At 52.9% G+C, this 15,918-nt stretch overlaps 1 protein-coding gene across 1 annotated transcript in view; it reads left to right on the forward strand.

Moving 5' to 3' along the window:
- ALX4 (ALX homeobox 4) overlaps nucleotides 1-15,918 on the forward strand; it is a 34,471-nt gene that overhangs the window by 13,142 nt on the left and 5,411 nt on the right. Inside the window, exon 2 of the mRNA XM_006097908.3 lies at nucleotides 13,043-13,353. Coding sequence (XP_006097970.1) covers nucleotides 13,043-13,353 — 311 coding nt within the window. The remainder of the gene's footprint in view (nucleotides 1-13,042; nucleotides 13,354-15,918) is intronic.

Here is a 15,918-nt window from a genome sequence, read left to right on the forward strand (position 1 = left end):
TGGCCCGTGAGCCACCCTGAGCTCAATGCAGCGATGAAAACGACAGTTTCCATTGCGTGGTTGTGTCTTCGAGTTGCCGCCTCAGTCAGTCGAAGTGTGTTTATGTGCGGGTCTTCCTTAAACATAAACCAGAAGTTGTTTGTTTGTTTTTAATCTTTATTTACTTGTTGAAAGTATTACATAGGTCCTCCTCCTCCCCCCTCCCCCCATTAACCTCTCCCAGCCTGCTCCTGTCTCCTCCCCCGCCCTCCTCGCCCCCCAGGCCCTCACCACCCATTGTCTGGGTCCACAGGTTATGCAGATATGCAGACAAGTTCATTGGTTGATCCCTTCCCACCCACCCACCCTCCTCTGCCTTCCCTCTGAGGTTCAACAGTCTGTTCATGCTTCCATGTCTCTGAGTCTATTTTTGTTCATCAGTTTATTTGGTTCATTAGATTAAACAGGAAGTTTTTTAAAAAATACGTAAAATAAAGTTAACCTCTGATTTGTACAGTGGTGACAAAGGCTTCACCCCATGTAGTCTTCGTTGTATCGATGCGCAATGGGCCCTGATTGAGGGGGTCCCGGGGCTACTTTGGACAGATGCCTGTAAGTGTCCACGGCAGCTGGACTGGATGGGGGACCTGAGCTGAGGAGAGTGCACCTGGGAAGGAGGCATGTGTGGGGTGAGATGTTACAGGTTGAGTGATTTTGCTCAGCTCTTACAGCTACTCTGGCCTAACTTGCCCCCAAGTAATAACTATTAATACATCACAGCCAATTCCCATTGGGAGACGCAGTCCTGAGGGTCCATGTGAGCACTGGGGGGCGAGGGGTCTCCATATCCTGCCTGCAAGGTGTGGGGTGGTGCTGAGCTCTGGGACTTATTGTGGGGGTGAAGGGGTCTGTGGGAGGCTCCCTTTGCCCCTCTGAGAGTGGACCCCTTGTGGGTCAGCTCCCCTTCCCCTGCCAGGTGCCAGAATCTCCTGCAGGGACTGGAGGCCGGGCTGGGGGAGGGGGCCTGGACGGGGCCTGGAAGGTGGGAGCTGGGAAACCTCCAGTGTGTGAGAGGAGAGCAGCTAAGGGCAGTTAGAGTCCCTTAGACTGAGGTCAGGAGCCCCACCCCAGTGAATATCAGGAAGTGATATTCAAGTTTAGCCATAAAGGGGGCTTCTCATGGTGACCCTAAAGCTCAGTGTGGCCCTCTGCGATGGAAATCTCTGCTGTGGCTCCATCGTATCTCCCGGGGCCCGATGAAGCCTCTCTGTGCTCCTCCCAAGAGCCCGGCTCTGTAAGAAAGACACCTCGTCGCCGCCCTGAGAGGCCACAGGCACCCCGCTGGGCTTGCAGCTGGACCGCTGGGCTTCAGTCCCAGCTCTGCCCCCTCCGAGCTCTGTGATCTCAGGCAAGTTATTAAACTAGTCTGACCTCAGTTTCTTCCTCTGCTAAATGGGCAGCAACACTGACCTCCTGGGCATCTGGGGAGGATCACGCACAGCAGTGGATGGTTTGGCACCGCTCAGACACAAGGGATTACGTTATTGTCGTTTCTATTATTGTCAGCAGCCCCGGTCGGAGGCCCCGAAGGCTTCTCACTGGGTCATTTATGACCAATTTGGGGAGTTGGGAGTGTCCTGTTTTACCAGAAATGGAACTGCCTTGCCAAGACCTCTCTGGTTTTCAGTACTCGGTTCAAGGCCATGCACGGCTGAAACGTCTCCCCACCTTTCCCACCAGGACTGCCTGCTCCTCCCTGTGGACCTGCTGTGCCCAGGATGCTCTTGCCGATCGGGCCTGGTAACCCTTGACCTGTCTGTCCCCTCCATGAGGTCATGACTAAGGGGAGGCCCTGGGGAGGTGTTCAGTGAATGAACAAGCAGGTGACCCAAGGATTTGATAAATGAAATTTAGACATAGCATGTGGGAGAAGACAGGGAAAAAGAATTCAGGGCATAAGCTGGGGGTGGAGGGGACCTAGGACCGGATGGAGCAGGCTGGGCGGGCTGCAGGCAGGACAGAGGGCGTAAGGGACACTGGCTAGTGGACTTCCTTTTCCTCCCCGCCCCCCCACAATTTCTTAAAAATATTTTTTATTGATTTCAGAGAGGAAAGGAGAGAGATCATTGATTGGCTGCCTCCTGCACACCCCTTCCTGGGGATGGAGCCCGCAACCCGGCATGTGCCCTGACAGGGAATTGAACCCTGACCTCCTGGTTCATAGGTGGATGCTCAACCACTGAGCCCTGCTGGCCGGGCTCCCCACTTTTTTATTGTGCTAAAATACACATAACAAATTTACCACCTTCGTCATTTTTAAGTATGAGGTCAGTGGTATTAAGTATACTAATAATGTTGTGCAACCATCACCACCATCCATCTCCATAGCTCTTTTCATCTTGTAAAACTAAAACTCTGTACCCCATTAAACCACAAGTCCCCACCCCCATCACCCAGCAACCCCCATGGTGCTCTCTGTCTCCATGAACTTGACTACTCGAGGTACCTCATAGCAGTGGAGTCCTGCAGGATTTGTCTTTTGGTGACTGGCTTATTTCACTCAGCTTGATATCCTCACAATTTATCCATGTGTCAGAACTTCCTTTGAGGCTGAATAATATTCCAATGCACTGCATACGCCACAGTTTGCTTATCCATTCACCCACTGATGGACACTTGGGTTGTCCCCGTGTATTAGTTATCGGTAGGTTTTCTATCTCACCACTTTTTTTTTATACAAGGAAACCTCACTCATTTACTCTAACTGTAGAAAGCTGAAATTAGAATAGGCTCAAAAAATAAAATAATTTTTTAACCAAGTTCCAACAGTAGCTGGGCCTCACCAAACAAAATACTGCCTCCTACAGGCCTCAGAGGAGCTGTATGGGGTCCCTGTGGTCTGAGTGAAAGTGAAGGTTTCCGAAGGGCCGGGAAGGAAGGCGTGTTCCCAGAGTTGGCATCTACCTTGTGGTTTTAATGACAAAGTCACCAGAGGCCGTGGCCGGTGAGGGGTAGGCGGGAGGTTGCTAACTGAACTCCAGTCTGGGTCCCGTTCAAAGGATTACAAATACAGGTTCGGAGGTAGGATTCCTGGACAAAGTGGTTTTTCCCCATTTATCCACATTCTTCTTTAAAACAAATGTTTATATTAAGTTAATTTCAGACTTTAAGAAAAGGTTTACAAGTACAAAGAATTCCCAGATGCCCTTTATGCCAATTCTCCAAATGTTAATATTTCATATTTGCGGTATCAATCTCTCTTGCATTCTATGTATATATTGTATCTATATTCATAATATGCATATAAACATAACATACACATATTATTTCTTTACGAACGTAAGAGAAAGTTGCAGACATATGCCTCTTTACCTCTCAATACTTCAGTATTTGGAAGAAAATGAATGCAAACCAAGACCTAATGTCAGGGAGAGAACAAGAAAGAGGTAGTTGGGTATACGCTGGGGGACGTTGGAGACCCTGAAAACAAGTCCTGAGAAAAGGCACTGGTCCACACTGGCGGTCCCAGGTGTCACAGGTTCTGTCGGGGCCAGCACTGAAGGTGGGCTGTGATGGGGCCGACGTAGAGGCATCTGGGGGAAGCCATTCTCCTGAGTCCCAACCGTTTCCGCTTCCTCCTTGACCTGTGTCCTGGTGCCCTGTCCCCGTCCCACACAGGTACCCACCCCAGGAAGGTCCAGAGGAAATGCCCAGGCTTTGGGTTCAGACCCTAGCTCTGCCTCTTAGCAGTTGAATGTTCTTAGACAAGTCATTTACTCTCTCTGGCCTCAGTTTCTGGGCCTGTGGAATGGGGATATTTCACAAAGTTGTAGACAGTCAGTAACCGTGACCGTGATGGTGATAGATGTCCTAGGACTGGGCAAAGCATGAAGCACAGCTCCTGGCTTTTAGGGAGAGCTCAGTGCTCATTCGGTTTCCTTCCTTGGCAATGGGAAGCCCCCTCCATCCTCTCGACCAGAAAAAGACCCCCACCCGCCTGGGCAGGAAGAACAGAGAGCGCTTCTGTCTGCAGCCCGGTCTCTGCTGAGCCTCCCTTGGGAAGAACCCACAGAAGAGTTGGCATCCAATCTGCCAGCCACATGGAAAGCCAACTAGGCAAAACACCAGGGGCCCTGGGGAGGGGTGCCTTTCTCAGCTCATTTGCAAGTAGCTGGAGAGCCAGGACTCCCAGGCTCTGCAAGGGAAGCAGCTCGGGAATAGAGGGAGTTCCGGGCAGGCTGCTGCTCCCGCCGGTGCCATGCGCAGGCTCCCTCTCTCTGAGCCTGTTTTCCTACCTCAAATGAGGATGCTCAGACCACCATGGGGACATTTCAAGAGGATCAAAATGAGTCAAGAATGTGAAAACCCTCAGAACTAGAGGAGGAAATGGCTCCGTGGGGAGGAGCAGGGACCCACCTCACCCAACTGTGTCCCTTGTTGTGCCAGGACAACAGCAGACACATAGCAGGACTGAGTAACTACTTGCGTGGCAAACCCTCCCAGGTAGGGCCTGGGTCTTCGACCAAAGTTATAGAAACTTCATCAGGGGACTGGGACCCTGAGGCACCACCTTTGCCCAGAGGAACTTTATTGGGACTGCAGTGCCTCCTGGTGGCCAGTGTGAGCAACTGCAGCCTTGATTCTGGCCACCTGGGAGTGTGGCCCTACTACCTTCTGGCAGGGGCCAGGGACCCCACCCTGGGGTGAGCAGAGCACCCCAAGACCCAGTGACGCCTTCTCTTAGCTTCCTGTAGAGGCTGTTCCCTCTCCACAACCCTCCCCGCCCCCCACTCCCTGGCTAAGATTTGAACAATACTGATTGAGCTGAGGAAACAGAAAAGCCAAGCGTTTTGTCCCCGACCACAGACGCTGCGGGGCCACCTTTGGTCTTCATGGCCTGCCCTGTGGCTGGTTTCCTTGCACCCCCTCATTCCACCAGGTCTGCTCTCTCACCCGATGCTGCAGCCACCCCCCACCCCCACCCCACAAGCAGTGTGTGCTGAGGGACAAGGCCTGGGTCGCTGTTCTATGGAGCCCTTGTTACCCTCAGCAGGGCAGACCAAGCTGCCCCAGTGCCCCCAAGGGCAGGAGCCCAGGTGCTGGCTCAGGACCCAGCAGCGCATCAGGGAGGCCCAGCTCTGAACTCCTCCAAGTCTGGTGGGGGCACAGCCCCATGAATCAGCCCTCTAGTGGGGGCGCAGCCCCATGAATCAGCCTCAAAGGCAGGGAATTCAGTGCTGAAGAGGGGAGCCCCCCACCCTAGGAGTCAGGTTGGGAGAAGGGTCACCTTGGAAACCCAATAGAAGCAATTCACAAAAATAAACCCAACAGAAGCGGTTCACAACAAATAAAAGGTTTAACTTCACTGGTTATTTCAGACATGTGAATTCAAACACAGTTTTGCTTTTATCCGTCACACTGGCAAAGATTTAAAAACAGTATGGCCCTGCAGCAGCAGGCACGCTGCTGGTCACTGAGGAAGTGGGCACATTTTTAGAAGACAGTTTGGCCGTGTCATCCGAGGTCTGAAGGTGTGTGCATGATTTAACTCGGTATTTCTAGTGCTTGGAGCTGCTTCTAAGGAAACCACGAGGGTACTGAGGGATTTAATGATAAGGATGGTCATCACAGGCCTGTGATAATTTCAGAGAGTCAGAAACCCAACAATGGAGGATTGATAAGATAAAATAGAGTTTGTCTATGTGGTGAAATACTATGCAGCCATGAAAAATGATGTGGTGGAAGAATATAGAACAGCATGGAAAGATGTACAGGATAGTCTTAGGTTAAAAAAGACTTACAGAAAATAGGGTCTGTGTGTGTGAGTGTGTGTGTGTGTGTGAGTGTGTGTGTGAGTGTGTGTGTTATCCAAGAGGCCTTGGAGTCACGGAGGGGCCCGGTTTGTGAGGGCGTGGCCAGTGCCCACTGCAAAAGGGGGCTTTCTCTGAAGCTTCTCCCCTTCCTCCACCCCATTCCAAGTGGCGCTCACACCCCTCCTCCCAAGATCCCACAGCGGCGCCCAGCACCTACCCAGAGCAGGCATCACTGATGGCTGCTTTCAAATAGCATTTTAAAGTGATAAAGGCAATTCCTGTTCATGGTAGGATAAACAGAAAATTAATTCAAACCAGAAACAAACAAAAAAAGGAACAAAATTAACCCATATACCTGTGTTCTTACCTCTGGAAACTTTTAGTATTTTCTAAGGACAGATACTCCACCCACCCACCCCCTTTCCCCATCTCTCAAATGAGATTTACTAATATATTATGAACATTTTTCCAAGTACTAAAATGCTATTCTATAATGTCGGTTTTTTTCATTTGTTCATCAAATGTTTAGTGAACACCTACTACGTGCCAGCCACAATGCTAGGCAATAGAATGAAGGTAAACAAAACAAATATATTCAGATATACTCCCTTATTTTATGGAAGGGACAGAGAGACAATAAACAAAGGGGGGAAAAACAAATACGAGGTGTACCGGTTAATAATGCAGATTTTTTTCAATAGGTGGAGTTACACATATGTTGACACTAGTAAATACATAATAATATGTGTCAAATGCCAAGAAAGAAACAGTCTGCAGGGGAAAGATCTTCCATTTATAGAACCATCGTCCTTAATTTAACCAATGTCCTTTCCCAGACATCCCGGTTATTTTCAGGGTTTCTGTATAATAATGACATGATGAGCTTTCTCTCTAGTTAATTCTTTGCATTCATCATAATCATTCCTCTAGGACAGCCGTGGGCAAACTACAGCCCGTGGGCCGGATCCGGCCCGTTTGAAATGAATAAAACTAAAAAAAAAAAGACCGTACCCTTTTATGTAATGATGTTTACTTTGAATTTATATTAGTTCACACAAACACTCCATCCATGCTTTTGTTCCGGCCCTCCGGTCCAGTTTAAGAACCCATTGTGGCCCCCGAGTCAAAAAGTTTGCCCACCCCTGCTCTAGGATAAATTCCTAGAGGTGGAATTACTGGGTGAAGACATACAAACTTTTTACCTGCTTAGTTTCCCTTAGTATATTTAAACACAATTCTGTACTTTCTTTACTCACATCTCTTTTATTTTTAAAATAAGATGCTGTAAAATTTAAATTTGGGGGGTGTAAGTTTTATGAACTTTAACACATTCCTGTACAGATTGGGATACCGGATGGGTCCACACACCAGTGTCACCTTTTGTGGTCAAACCCATCCCCACCCCCGACCCCGGCCACCAGTGGTCTGTTCTCCGTCCTGACACTGTCGCCTCCCCCGAATGCCATACGACCAATAAGTGCAGTGACACATTGCGTTCATTTCGAGACTGGCTTCTCTTGCAGATCATAACCTGCCTTTGAGAGTCAGCCATGCCATGGCTTGTATCAACACGTGTTCCTCTTATCCCTGACCAGTACCCCATCCCATAGCTGCACCACAGTTTGCTCAGCCATCCACATTCGGGTTGTTTCCAGTTTGGGGCGATTATGAGCAAAGCTGCTCTAAACATTGCATGCAGATTTGGTGTCCCCCCTTCCCGCCCACCGAAAATGTCTTCGTTTCTTTCGGGCAAACGCCTGGCCGTGAGACTGCTGGGTCGTGTGGTCAGCGTATGGCTCTGACCGGCGACGTGAGAGTTCCAGTTGCTCCGTGTCCTCGCCAACACTTGGTATCGTCAGGCTTTGCATTTCCATTGCAGTGGGTGTGTAGTGACATCTCCCGGGGCTTTTCGTCTGTATTTCATGGTGGGCAACACGCCGAGCGTGTTTTCATGCTTACTTGCCACCTGTGTGGAGTGTCTGTTCACATGCTCTGCCCACTGTTTTTGTTTCTTTAAACATCACTGTCACCTGAACTCCACAGCTCATTCAGGTGTCACTAGCTTCCCCTAATGTCCTCTGACTGTTCCAGGCCCATCGAGGAGACCCCTGGCCCTGAGTCCTCTGGCGTCCTTAGCCCCTGTGGCTGGTGACAGTTCCTCAGACGACCCTTGTCCACAGAAGCGTTTTTAGGGCTGGGGCTGGTGCGTGTAGGTGACCAGGAGCGTGGCGTCACCTGGTGGCGGCCCGGCCCGAGCACCTGCGCCTCCGCCCACGGTCCTCTGCAGCGGGCAATTCCGTGGGGCAGGGACACTGCCCCCACTGGTGCACACGGAACAGGCTCCACGCGTGCTCGCTGAAATGTCGCTCCTTCGGCCTTCCTTACCGGGCCTGGAGCTAAACCAGGGCCATCGAGCTGAGCTCTGGGCAGAGCCCAGTGGCAGAGGAGGTGGGCTGGGGACGTGATCGATGGGTAACCTTTGACCTCCGCCCCACCCCCACACGGCTGTTTGGACAGCAGTGGGTTTAGTCACTCTCCTTTAAATAGCATGAAAGGGCTCACGCTGGCCTGTTTTGTTTAAGGAGATTACATCGGCGCTGTGCACTCTGCCACAGGGGGTGTGAGGCCGGTTCACCCGAGAACAGAGTGAGCAGAGCGGGCGGCATGTCCCCTCAAAGCAGATGTTTGGAGGAAAAATAGATGTAATCAAAGCCAGGGAGGATACAATTACTCAGGCCCCTGAGACACACACTCCATATGCAAGGGCCTGGGCACAGCTACACACACACACACACACCACCCATGTCCATACCCACCCATGTGTATTTGCAGGATAATGTTTGCCTACACACACCCACACGCAACAGCACACACATCCCACTTGCCCGCACAAGCACGCACGCTCCGCAGGCCAGTACACATAGGTCCCCGCCCATTCACCACTGCGGCCGTGCCACACGCCCGAGGGCGCAGTCCGGGCACACGGAAGGAGGACCACGGAGGGGCGTCCGGCACCCTCTCCCCAAACGGGTTCAGACGTCCCTTCTCCTTAAACCACAGTCATAAAACAGTCTCTTTAAATCATAATCATAAAAAAGATTCGCAGTCACCTTTGGAAATCTCTCAAAGGCTTTCACGTCAGACAAAGGTCAGGCTAGATTAGAGTGACGCCTCTGGGTTGAACCAGGACAAGTGGGCAGAGGGTAAGGGGATGAAGAAGGCCCACAGCCAGGACGGTCCAGCGGTGGACCAGGCGGCTCCCAGGAGAGGCTCCGGCCTGAAGGAGCTCAGGCAGAGGCCCCAGGGCCCTAGAGGCTGCGGATTAAGAACAGAACCTTGAACCAAAAGCTCCCACTTCATCAGAAGCGGGCGCTGGAAGTAGTGTTTACCTGGGAGTGTCTGAAGGGCAGGCGGTACCGCCATGGCCACCAGGGCCTGCATACCTTCCGTGGGGCCCGTGGTGCTCACACTCCGTCTTAGCCACCTTAGTGATTCTCCTGGTGGCCTGGGGTTCATTTCCACATCGGGACATTCCACAGGGAAGATGCAGATCAGGATTTCAATGTATTGGGCCCCAAGGCTGGGACAAAGCCCACCGTGGATGGGGTGTCAGCACAGCGAGCACAGCGCCCGTTCGAAGACCTGCCTGGGGAGGAGCCCAACTGCAGGCCGGTGACCTGGGCCCGGGTAGGGCTTGCTGCTCCTCGGCCTCGTGCCGGTGCCGGGTGCCATCGTCCTGAAGGCTGCGGTCCTGCAGCCTGGCCAGCGGGCAGACTCCCAGGGACTTTTCTCCACCCGCCACAGCAGCATGGTGGGTGCGGAGCGGGCTCCTGGCAGATGCCCGGCTGGTGGTTCCTGGACATTGAAACGCCTAAGTCCGTCTCTGAGCCTCTGCCTCCGGGCCCGCCTGGGAGACGGGGGGAGTTGCAGGAGCTCCGTTTCCAGGGCCATCTCACCGAGAAGCGCACCCAGGCCTCGGGATGCCATGCTGATTCCCCACCAGCCCCGTGGGATCATCTAGTCAGAGAACAATTTGCTGGCCCCATCCCTGGCATCCGCCTGTCTCAGACGGGCTCCATACACTCAGGGCCACCTGAGGAGCAGCGGCGGGAACCGAACCTTTATAGTCAGGAGCTGGAAGACTTGGAGGAGGGGCAGCGGCTCTCAGTGTCCACAGGGCTGTCCTGGGGAAGCCTGGAGGTGTAGAACCAGGACCAATGCGCCAGACCTACAGGAGACAGACAGGGGCTGGACCTCAGGACGGGTGTCCAGCTGCCCTGGGGGCAGTGAGCTCTCTGTCACCAAAGCCAGGGCGGCAGCACCTGGTGGAGATGCTGGGGGTGGAAGGAGGCTGAGCTGGATGCCCCGAGTCCGGGACGTTTGGACCGGGGACCGGAGAGGCCTTGGCTTGTCATGCTCCCAGCTGGGCGGCCACAGAACCTCGGGGAAGGCTCCTTTGCTGTCTAAGGACGGAAAGCAAGGCGACCACCCATCAGGACTGAGATTGGGAGGCTCTCCTTCCTCTTTGAGCACCGGAAGCACCAGTTTGCCAGAGTCCCAGCAACTCCTGGCCTTTCAAGTCAGCTGACATTTGCCTGGACACAGACATGCCTTCCACACCCCCCTCCCCATCCAGATCCCAAGGGGAAGGTCCATAGTCCCAGGGTGGGAGGGATTCTCCACCCCACTGAGGCGTGACACCCCCTCTGCCTGCTCTCCCCACTCCCGAGGGGGCGTGCCTGCCCCAACTGCAGACGAGACTGATATGAAGTGAGTCCCATGAAGTCATGGGCAGACGGGGCTGGGACTGGGGTGGAGCGCAGACCGCCCAGCCCTTGGTGTGGTGTCGCACACAGACAGTGCTGTCTCCCCCTCTCCCCCCTCGCTCCCTCTCAGTGGGTGGCTGGAGGTGGGGAAACTGAGCTCTGACTCCTCACCATGGAAGACTGGCTGTTCTGCCGCCTCCCCGCCGGCTAAGCCCAGCCCAGCACAGCGCGGAGGGGCTTCTCTCAGAGGCCGCATCCTTGCTCCCTCATCCTCCGGCGGCCCTTCTGCCCCAGGACAAGCCGAGCAGGGCTCCTTGGCTGTGGGAGGCCCGGGGTTCCACTGCCCCTGCGCTCTCCTCGGGGAAGGACCCAGGAGCTGAGAGGCTTAGCACACATTCCCCCCAGTTAAAACCAGGTCTTTGGGCAGGTCCCTACCAACCCTCCCTTTCTATAACATGGAGTTCCTTCTGCTCAGCCCATGAGGCTGTGCGGGGCGGTCCCAACCCTAGCCCTGGGGCCAGAGGGTGCTCTAAGGGTCCATGGGGTCCTGGGAGGGGGCCTGGGGAGCAGGGCGAGGGCAGGAGGGGTAGGGGCTGCCCCCTGCCAGTCTGGCCTACAGGAAGTTGCATAACAGAGATGTTTATTTTTGGTGAGGCTGAGTGGGATTTCTTCTCTTTAAAAAAAAACAAAAACCCAAAATATAAAACTTATTTGTCTGCCAGGAAGATAAATATCTTTGCTGAAAGCTCTGGGCCCAGCTGCCAGCTGCAGTTCACATGAAGCTGTCACTGAGGCCTGGCAGTGTGCGCCGGGCTCACATGGTGCCACGTGTGATGCCGTGGGCCGGCCCACCCCCTGGTGGCGTCAGCGCTGGCAGTGACCCCAAAATGTCTTCCTGGAGCAGCTTCCAGGCTCCCTCACCTCCACCCCCTTGTCTGCAGTGCCTTGGAGAGGGAGGTGAGAATGACAGACCACATGTCCCTCGCAGCTTCCCCGGCGTGAGGAGAGCCCAGGGCACCCACAAAGCCTGGCGTGAACCTGAAGCCTCAGGACCCGGGCAGGGCCAGGAGACCTGGGCCAGAGGCATCGTCCCAACACGTACTGCCCACTGCCTGGACCTCGTCCCAGAAGAGGAAACCGAGGGTCAGAGTGACCCTCATGCTTGTGGCCATCAGAGCTTGTGTGTGAAAGGTCTTGTCAGACGCTGCGCACATGTGCCTCGTTAATCTGTTACGTTATCTGACTGCACAGAGTTACGGACCGGGACTGCGGCTCCGAGAGGGGCTCACACCCCTGTCTGCAGACACCATCCCGCTCCCTCCCCACGGTGCCGCACGTGCTCTCGCACTCAGGGGCTCCAGCGAGGGTCTGCCCACTCGGAGGACTTCTCCAGGGTCAGTCCTCTGCTGTTTGCAAGCCCAGACCACACTGGGAGTAAGCAGAAGCGTACACAGCCGGTTCTGTGGCGCGTGCTTTACATGGTGGCCTCTTTAATCCGACAACTACCCTATGAGGATACCTATCCTACTGGCATCTTCAGCCCCATTTTACAGAGGAGGAAACTGAGGCACAAAGAGGCTGAGTGAAGTGTCCAAAGCGCACAGCTGGAGAGTCATCCCTGTGGGATTCATACCGAGGGTCGGGCTCCACAGCCCTCGCTCCAACCGCTGAGGCCACTGTGTCTGCCCAGCTGCTAACTGGGCTCTTTGGATGCAGACAAGCTACTCCCCACCCCACCCTCCCACCCCGGCCTCTGCCTCCTCATCCTTGACCTGCATGGGTTGACTGGTCCTTTCCAGCTTCCAAGAACCAGTGGCCGGAGCCCCATTCTGACAGACAGACAGCAGTGGCTGTGGGACTGGGCCTCCAGCTTTGTGTAAATCTACCAGGGCCCACCTGGAGGGGGCAGGACGCTGCTTGGCCAATTGGTGAGACCAGTGTGGAGGGCAAGGGGATGTGGATTTTTGGAGAGGAATCTCCGTAATTCCTGCTGAACCTCCAAAAGGACCAGGCCGGGAAAAGAGGGGCATTTCTGCCTGCCTTGATGCTGGCCTCTCCTCCTCACCCCAAGCTCAGTTGGGCCAGAAATGACCGCTGAATGAGTTTTCCCTTCCATCTCAGGGGTCCAAGGCACTGACACATCCTACATGCCCAAAGGAGAAGTTCTGGCAAAGGGGGGCCTTCTAGAGGGAGGAGACTGGGCTCAGTAGGGCGGGAATTAAAGGTCATAGAGGCCATATTGACTGACCCAGAGTCACATAGCATTGATGCTGAAAGGGGACCATTTTGAGATGAGGGTAAAGTCTCAGAGAGGGAAAGGGACTTGCCCAAGGTCCCCAGCATGGTAATGGCAAGCCAAGATCAGAACCCAGGCCTCCAGACCTCACATCCAATGAGACAAGGCAGGGGATGGCACCCCTGTCCCCCCCTCCTCTCTTTCTTGATTCAGCCACTGGTTTCTGACCTTGTTTCCTTCCCCCTCAGCCAAAGAGAGCTCCCTGAGTGAGCCAGAGTTGCCACCCGACTCTGACACCGTGGGGATGGACAGCAGCTACCTCAGTGTGAAGGAGGCTGGGGTGAAGGGGCCCCAGGACCGGGCCAGCGCCGACCTCCCCAGCCCGCTGGAGAAGGCTGACTCGGAGAGCAACAAGGGCAAGAAGCGGCGGAACCGAACCACCTTCACCAGCTACCAGCTGGAGGAGCTGGAGAAGGTCTTCCAGAAGACCCACTACCCCGACGTGTACGCGCGGGAGCAGCTGGCCATGCGGACGGACCTCACCGAGGCCCGCGTGCAGGTCAGTGAGGTGCCTGGGTGGGGTGGGAGAGCAGGGCCTGCCCTTGGGCTGGTGGCTGGAGCTGAGACTGCCGGGCTGTCTCTCAACCATACTGTCTTCTCCTCGTCCAAGGAGAGCCCCAGAGGCTCCCAGCCCGCCCCTCATGCCCCTGCTCCAAGTCTGCTTTTGTCCACTTTAACATTGGGCCTCTCCCTCTGGTTGGAGCAGGCGTGGGAGAAGCAGGGCCCTGTAGGGGGGCAGGAAGCCTGTTAGCTCTACTTGGGCTCTAAGAGTTGTGAGAGTCTACGTGGTTTCATAAAGGAGTAAATGACTAGTCTCTGCTATGGAAGACCTGTCTCTTAGGAAGGAAACAGGGTAAACTTAAGGACATCACAGCAGCCCAGTGGGCAGAGACCGAGAACAATCCAGCTCTTCCTTCTGCCCAGGATGGCCACCTACTTCTCTGTCTTTCAGGTCCCAACTCTATACGCCTCTTTTGAGAAATCTTCTTGACCATTATGGTGAAAGCAGTAGCCCTTTCCACCACCCAACACAACACAATAAAATCCAGCACAGCTCAATCCAATACAACCCAACTCAACCCAAACCAACAAAACACAACACAACACAATACCACCCAACACAACTCAACACAACACAACAAAATCCAGCACAGCTTAATCCAGTACAACCCAACTCAACCCAAACCAACACAGTGCAACACAACTCAACCCATCCCAACCCAACAAAATCCAACACAACTCAATTCAGTACAATCCAACTTAATCAACACAATGCAACTCAACCCAAACCAAGTCAACGCAACGCAACACAACACAACACAACCAAACCAGGTTACCTACTGCCACATTATCCTATTTTACCTTCTTTGTAGAAATTACTGGCTTAAATTATTTTATGTTTGTCTCCTCCCACTGGAACAGTGGTTCTCAACCTTCCTAATGCCGCGACCCTTTAATACAGTTCCTCATGTCGTGGTGACCCCCAACCATAAAATTATTTTCGTTGCTACTTCATAACTGTAATGTTGCTACTGTTATGAATCATATTGTAAATACCTGATATGCAGGATGTATTTTCATTGTTACAAATTGAACATAATTAAAGCATAGTGATTAATCACAAAAACAATATGTAATTATAGATGTGTTTTCCGATGGTCTTAGGCGACCCCTGTGAAAGGGTCGTTCGAGAGAACTGCTGCACTAGAATAGGAGCCTTTGAGGGCAAGTACTGTGTGATTGTTCATCCCTGTATTCCTACCAACTAGAGAAGGCCAAAATCAGAGAAACAAAGGCAAAAAGTAACTATTTGTGGACCAGTGGACCTCATTTGTCCAGAGAGGGTGTCCCTGCCTCCCTGCATGAAATTACAGCAAAGAAAGAACCAGACGGGAAACCAAGACCTCTGAGTACCCCAACCAGGTGACAACACTTAGGCACTAAAGCTCAGGCGTCAGCTTCACACAGAGTGAGTATCATGCTCAGCCTGTTTTCCACCCCAGAGCTTGTTAGAAATAGCAAATAAGGTGTTGTCAGATAGCAGGTTCCCCCTCAGTGTGCTTAGGGTCATCAACAGCTTGAGGAAAAGGGAATGTTTTTGCTTTTTTTTTTTTTTTTTTTAGCAGCTCAGCTCAGCTCAGCTCAGTTCAGAAGGACTTTCAGTGCTGGGACAAAGAACCCTTCCTTACTCAGCAGACCCAAGGGAGCCCCCTGTTGCATTAGTTCACTAAGGAGTCTTAGCAGACTCTTCTAAGGCAATACACGCTTCATCAGTCTTACCAGGTGGAGGGACAGGCATTTGTCATTTAGGCCAGAATCATTATGTACGATGGCTAATGTGGAAAAGGACTGGCAGTTTCAGTAAATACGTAGCCATCCAGAAGTGGTTCTGTACCAAAGTGATGTGAACAGTGGGGTTGTTTAAGCCTTAGGTTCCCGAGGGCAGGCTGTCTGTTGTTGTTCGCTCTGGCACCAAGTGAATGTTTGGGGAAGGAAGACAGGGCCGGCTTTACTGGGATCCCAAAAGCCCCCTCACACCCACTGTCCGGGGATAACCAGCCACACGACCTCACGTGCTCAGAGTCTGGACAGGAGCCCCAGAATCTGGCCTCAGCTCAGCCAATGGATTTGGCAGGAGTGGAGAAGGGGTGGGCTGGGTGTGGGACATTCCTGTAGGTGCTGTGTTGGCGTGGGATTAACTGGTTCACTTTCTGTGTAGGATGTATGTGTACATATATGTGTGCTGTATGTGTTCCTAACAATGGATGGGAGTACCCAGGGGTAGAATTCACTTAGTATTGAAAGAAGGATGGCCCTTCCAGTACAAAACATGGGAATGACACTGGGACATGCCTAACATTTTTTGGTCACTACCATCCAGCTAAAATAGTGTTCTCTCTGCACACACACACATACACACACACACACACACACACACACACATATCTATGCCTGCCCCCAAAAAGGAATTGAGGTAGCTTATAAATTGCAGATTTATTATTTTCACCTAAGAACAAGAACAATTTCATAAAAATGGAAGGTAATTACGTCAAAAATCTAAGCT

The sequence above is a fragment of the Myotis lucifugus genome, unplaced genomic scaffold (genome assembly GCF_000147115.1).
Source record: "Myotis lucifugus unplaced genomic scaffold, Myoluc2.0 scaffold_213, whole genome shotgun sequence".
Classification (NCBI taxonomy): domain Eukaryota; kingdom Metazoa; phylum Chordata; class Mammalia; order Chiroptera; family Vespertilionidae; genus Myotis; species Myotis lucifugus.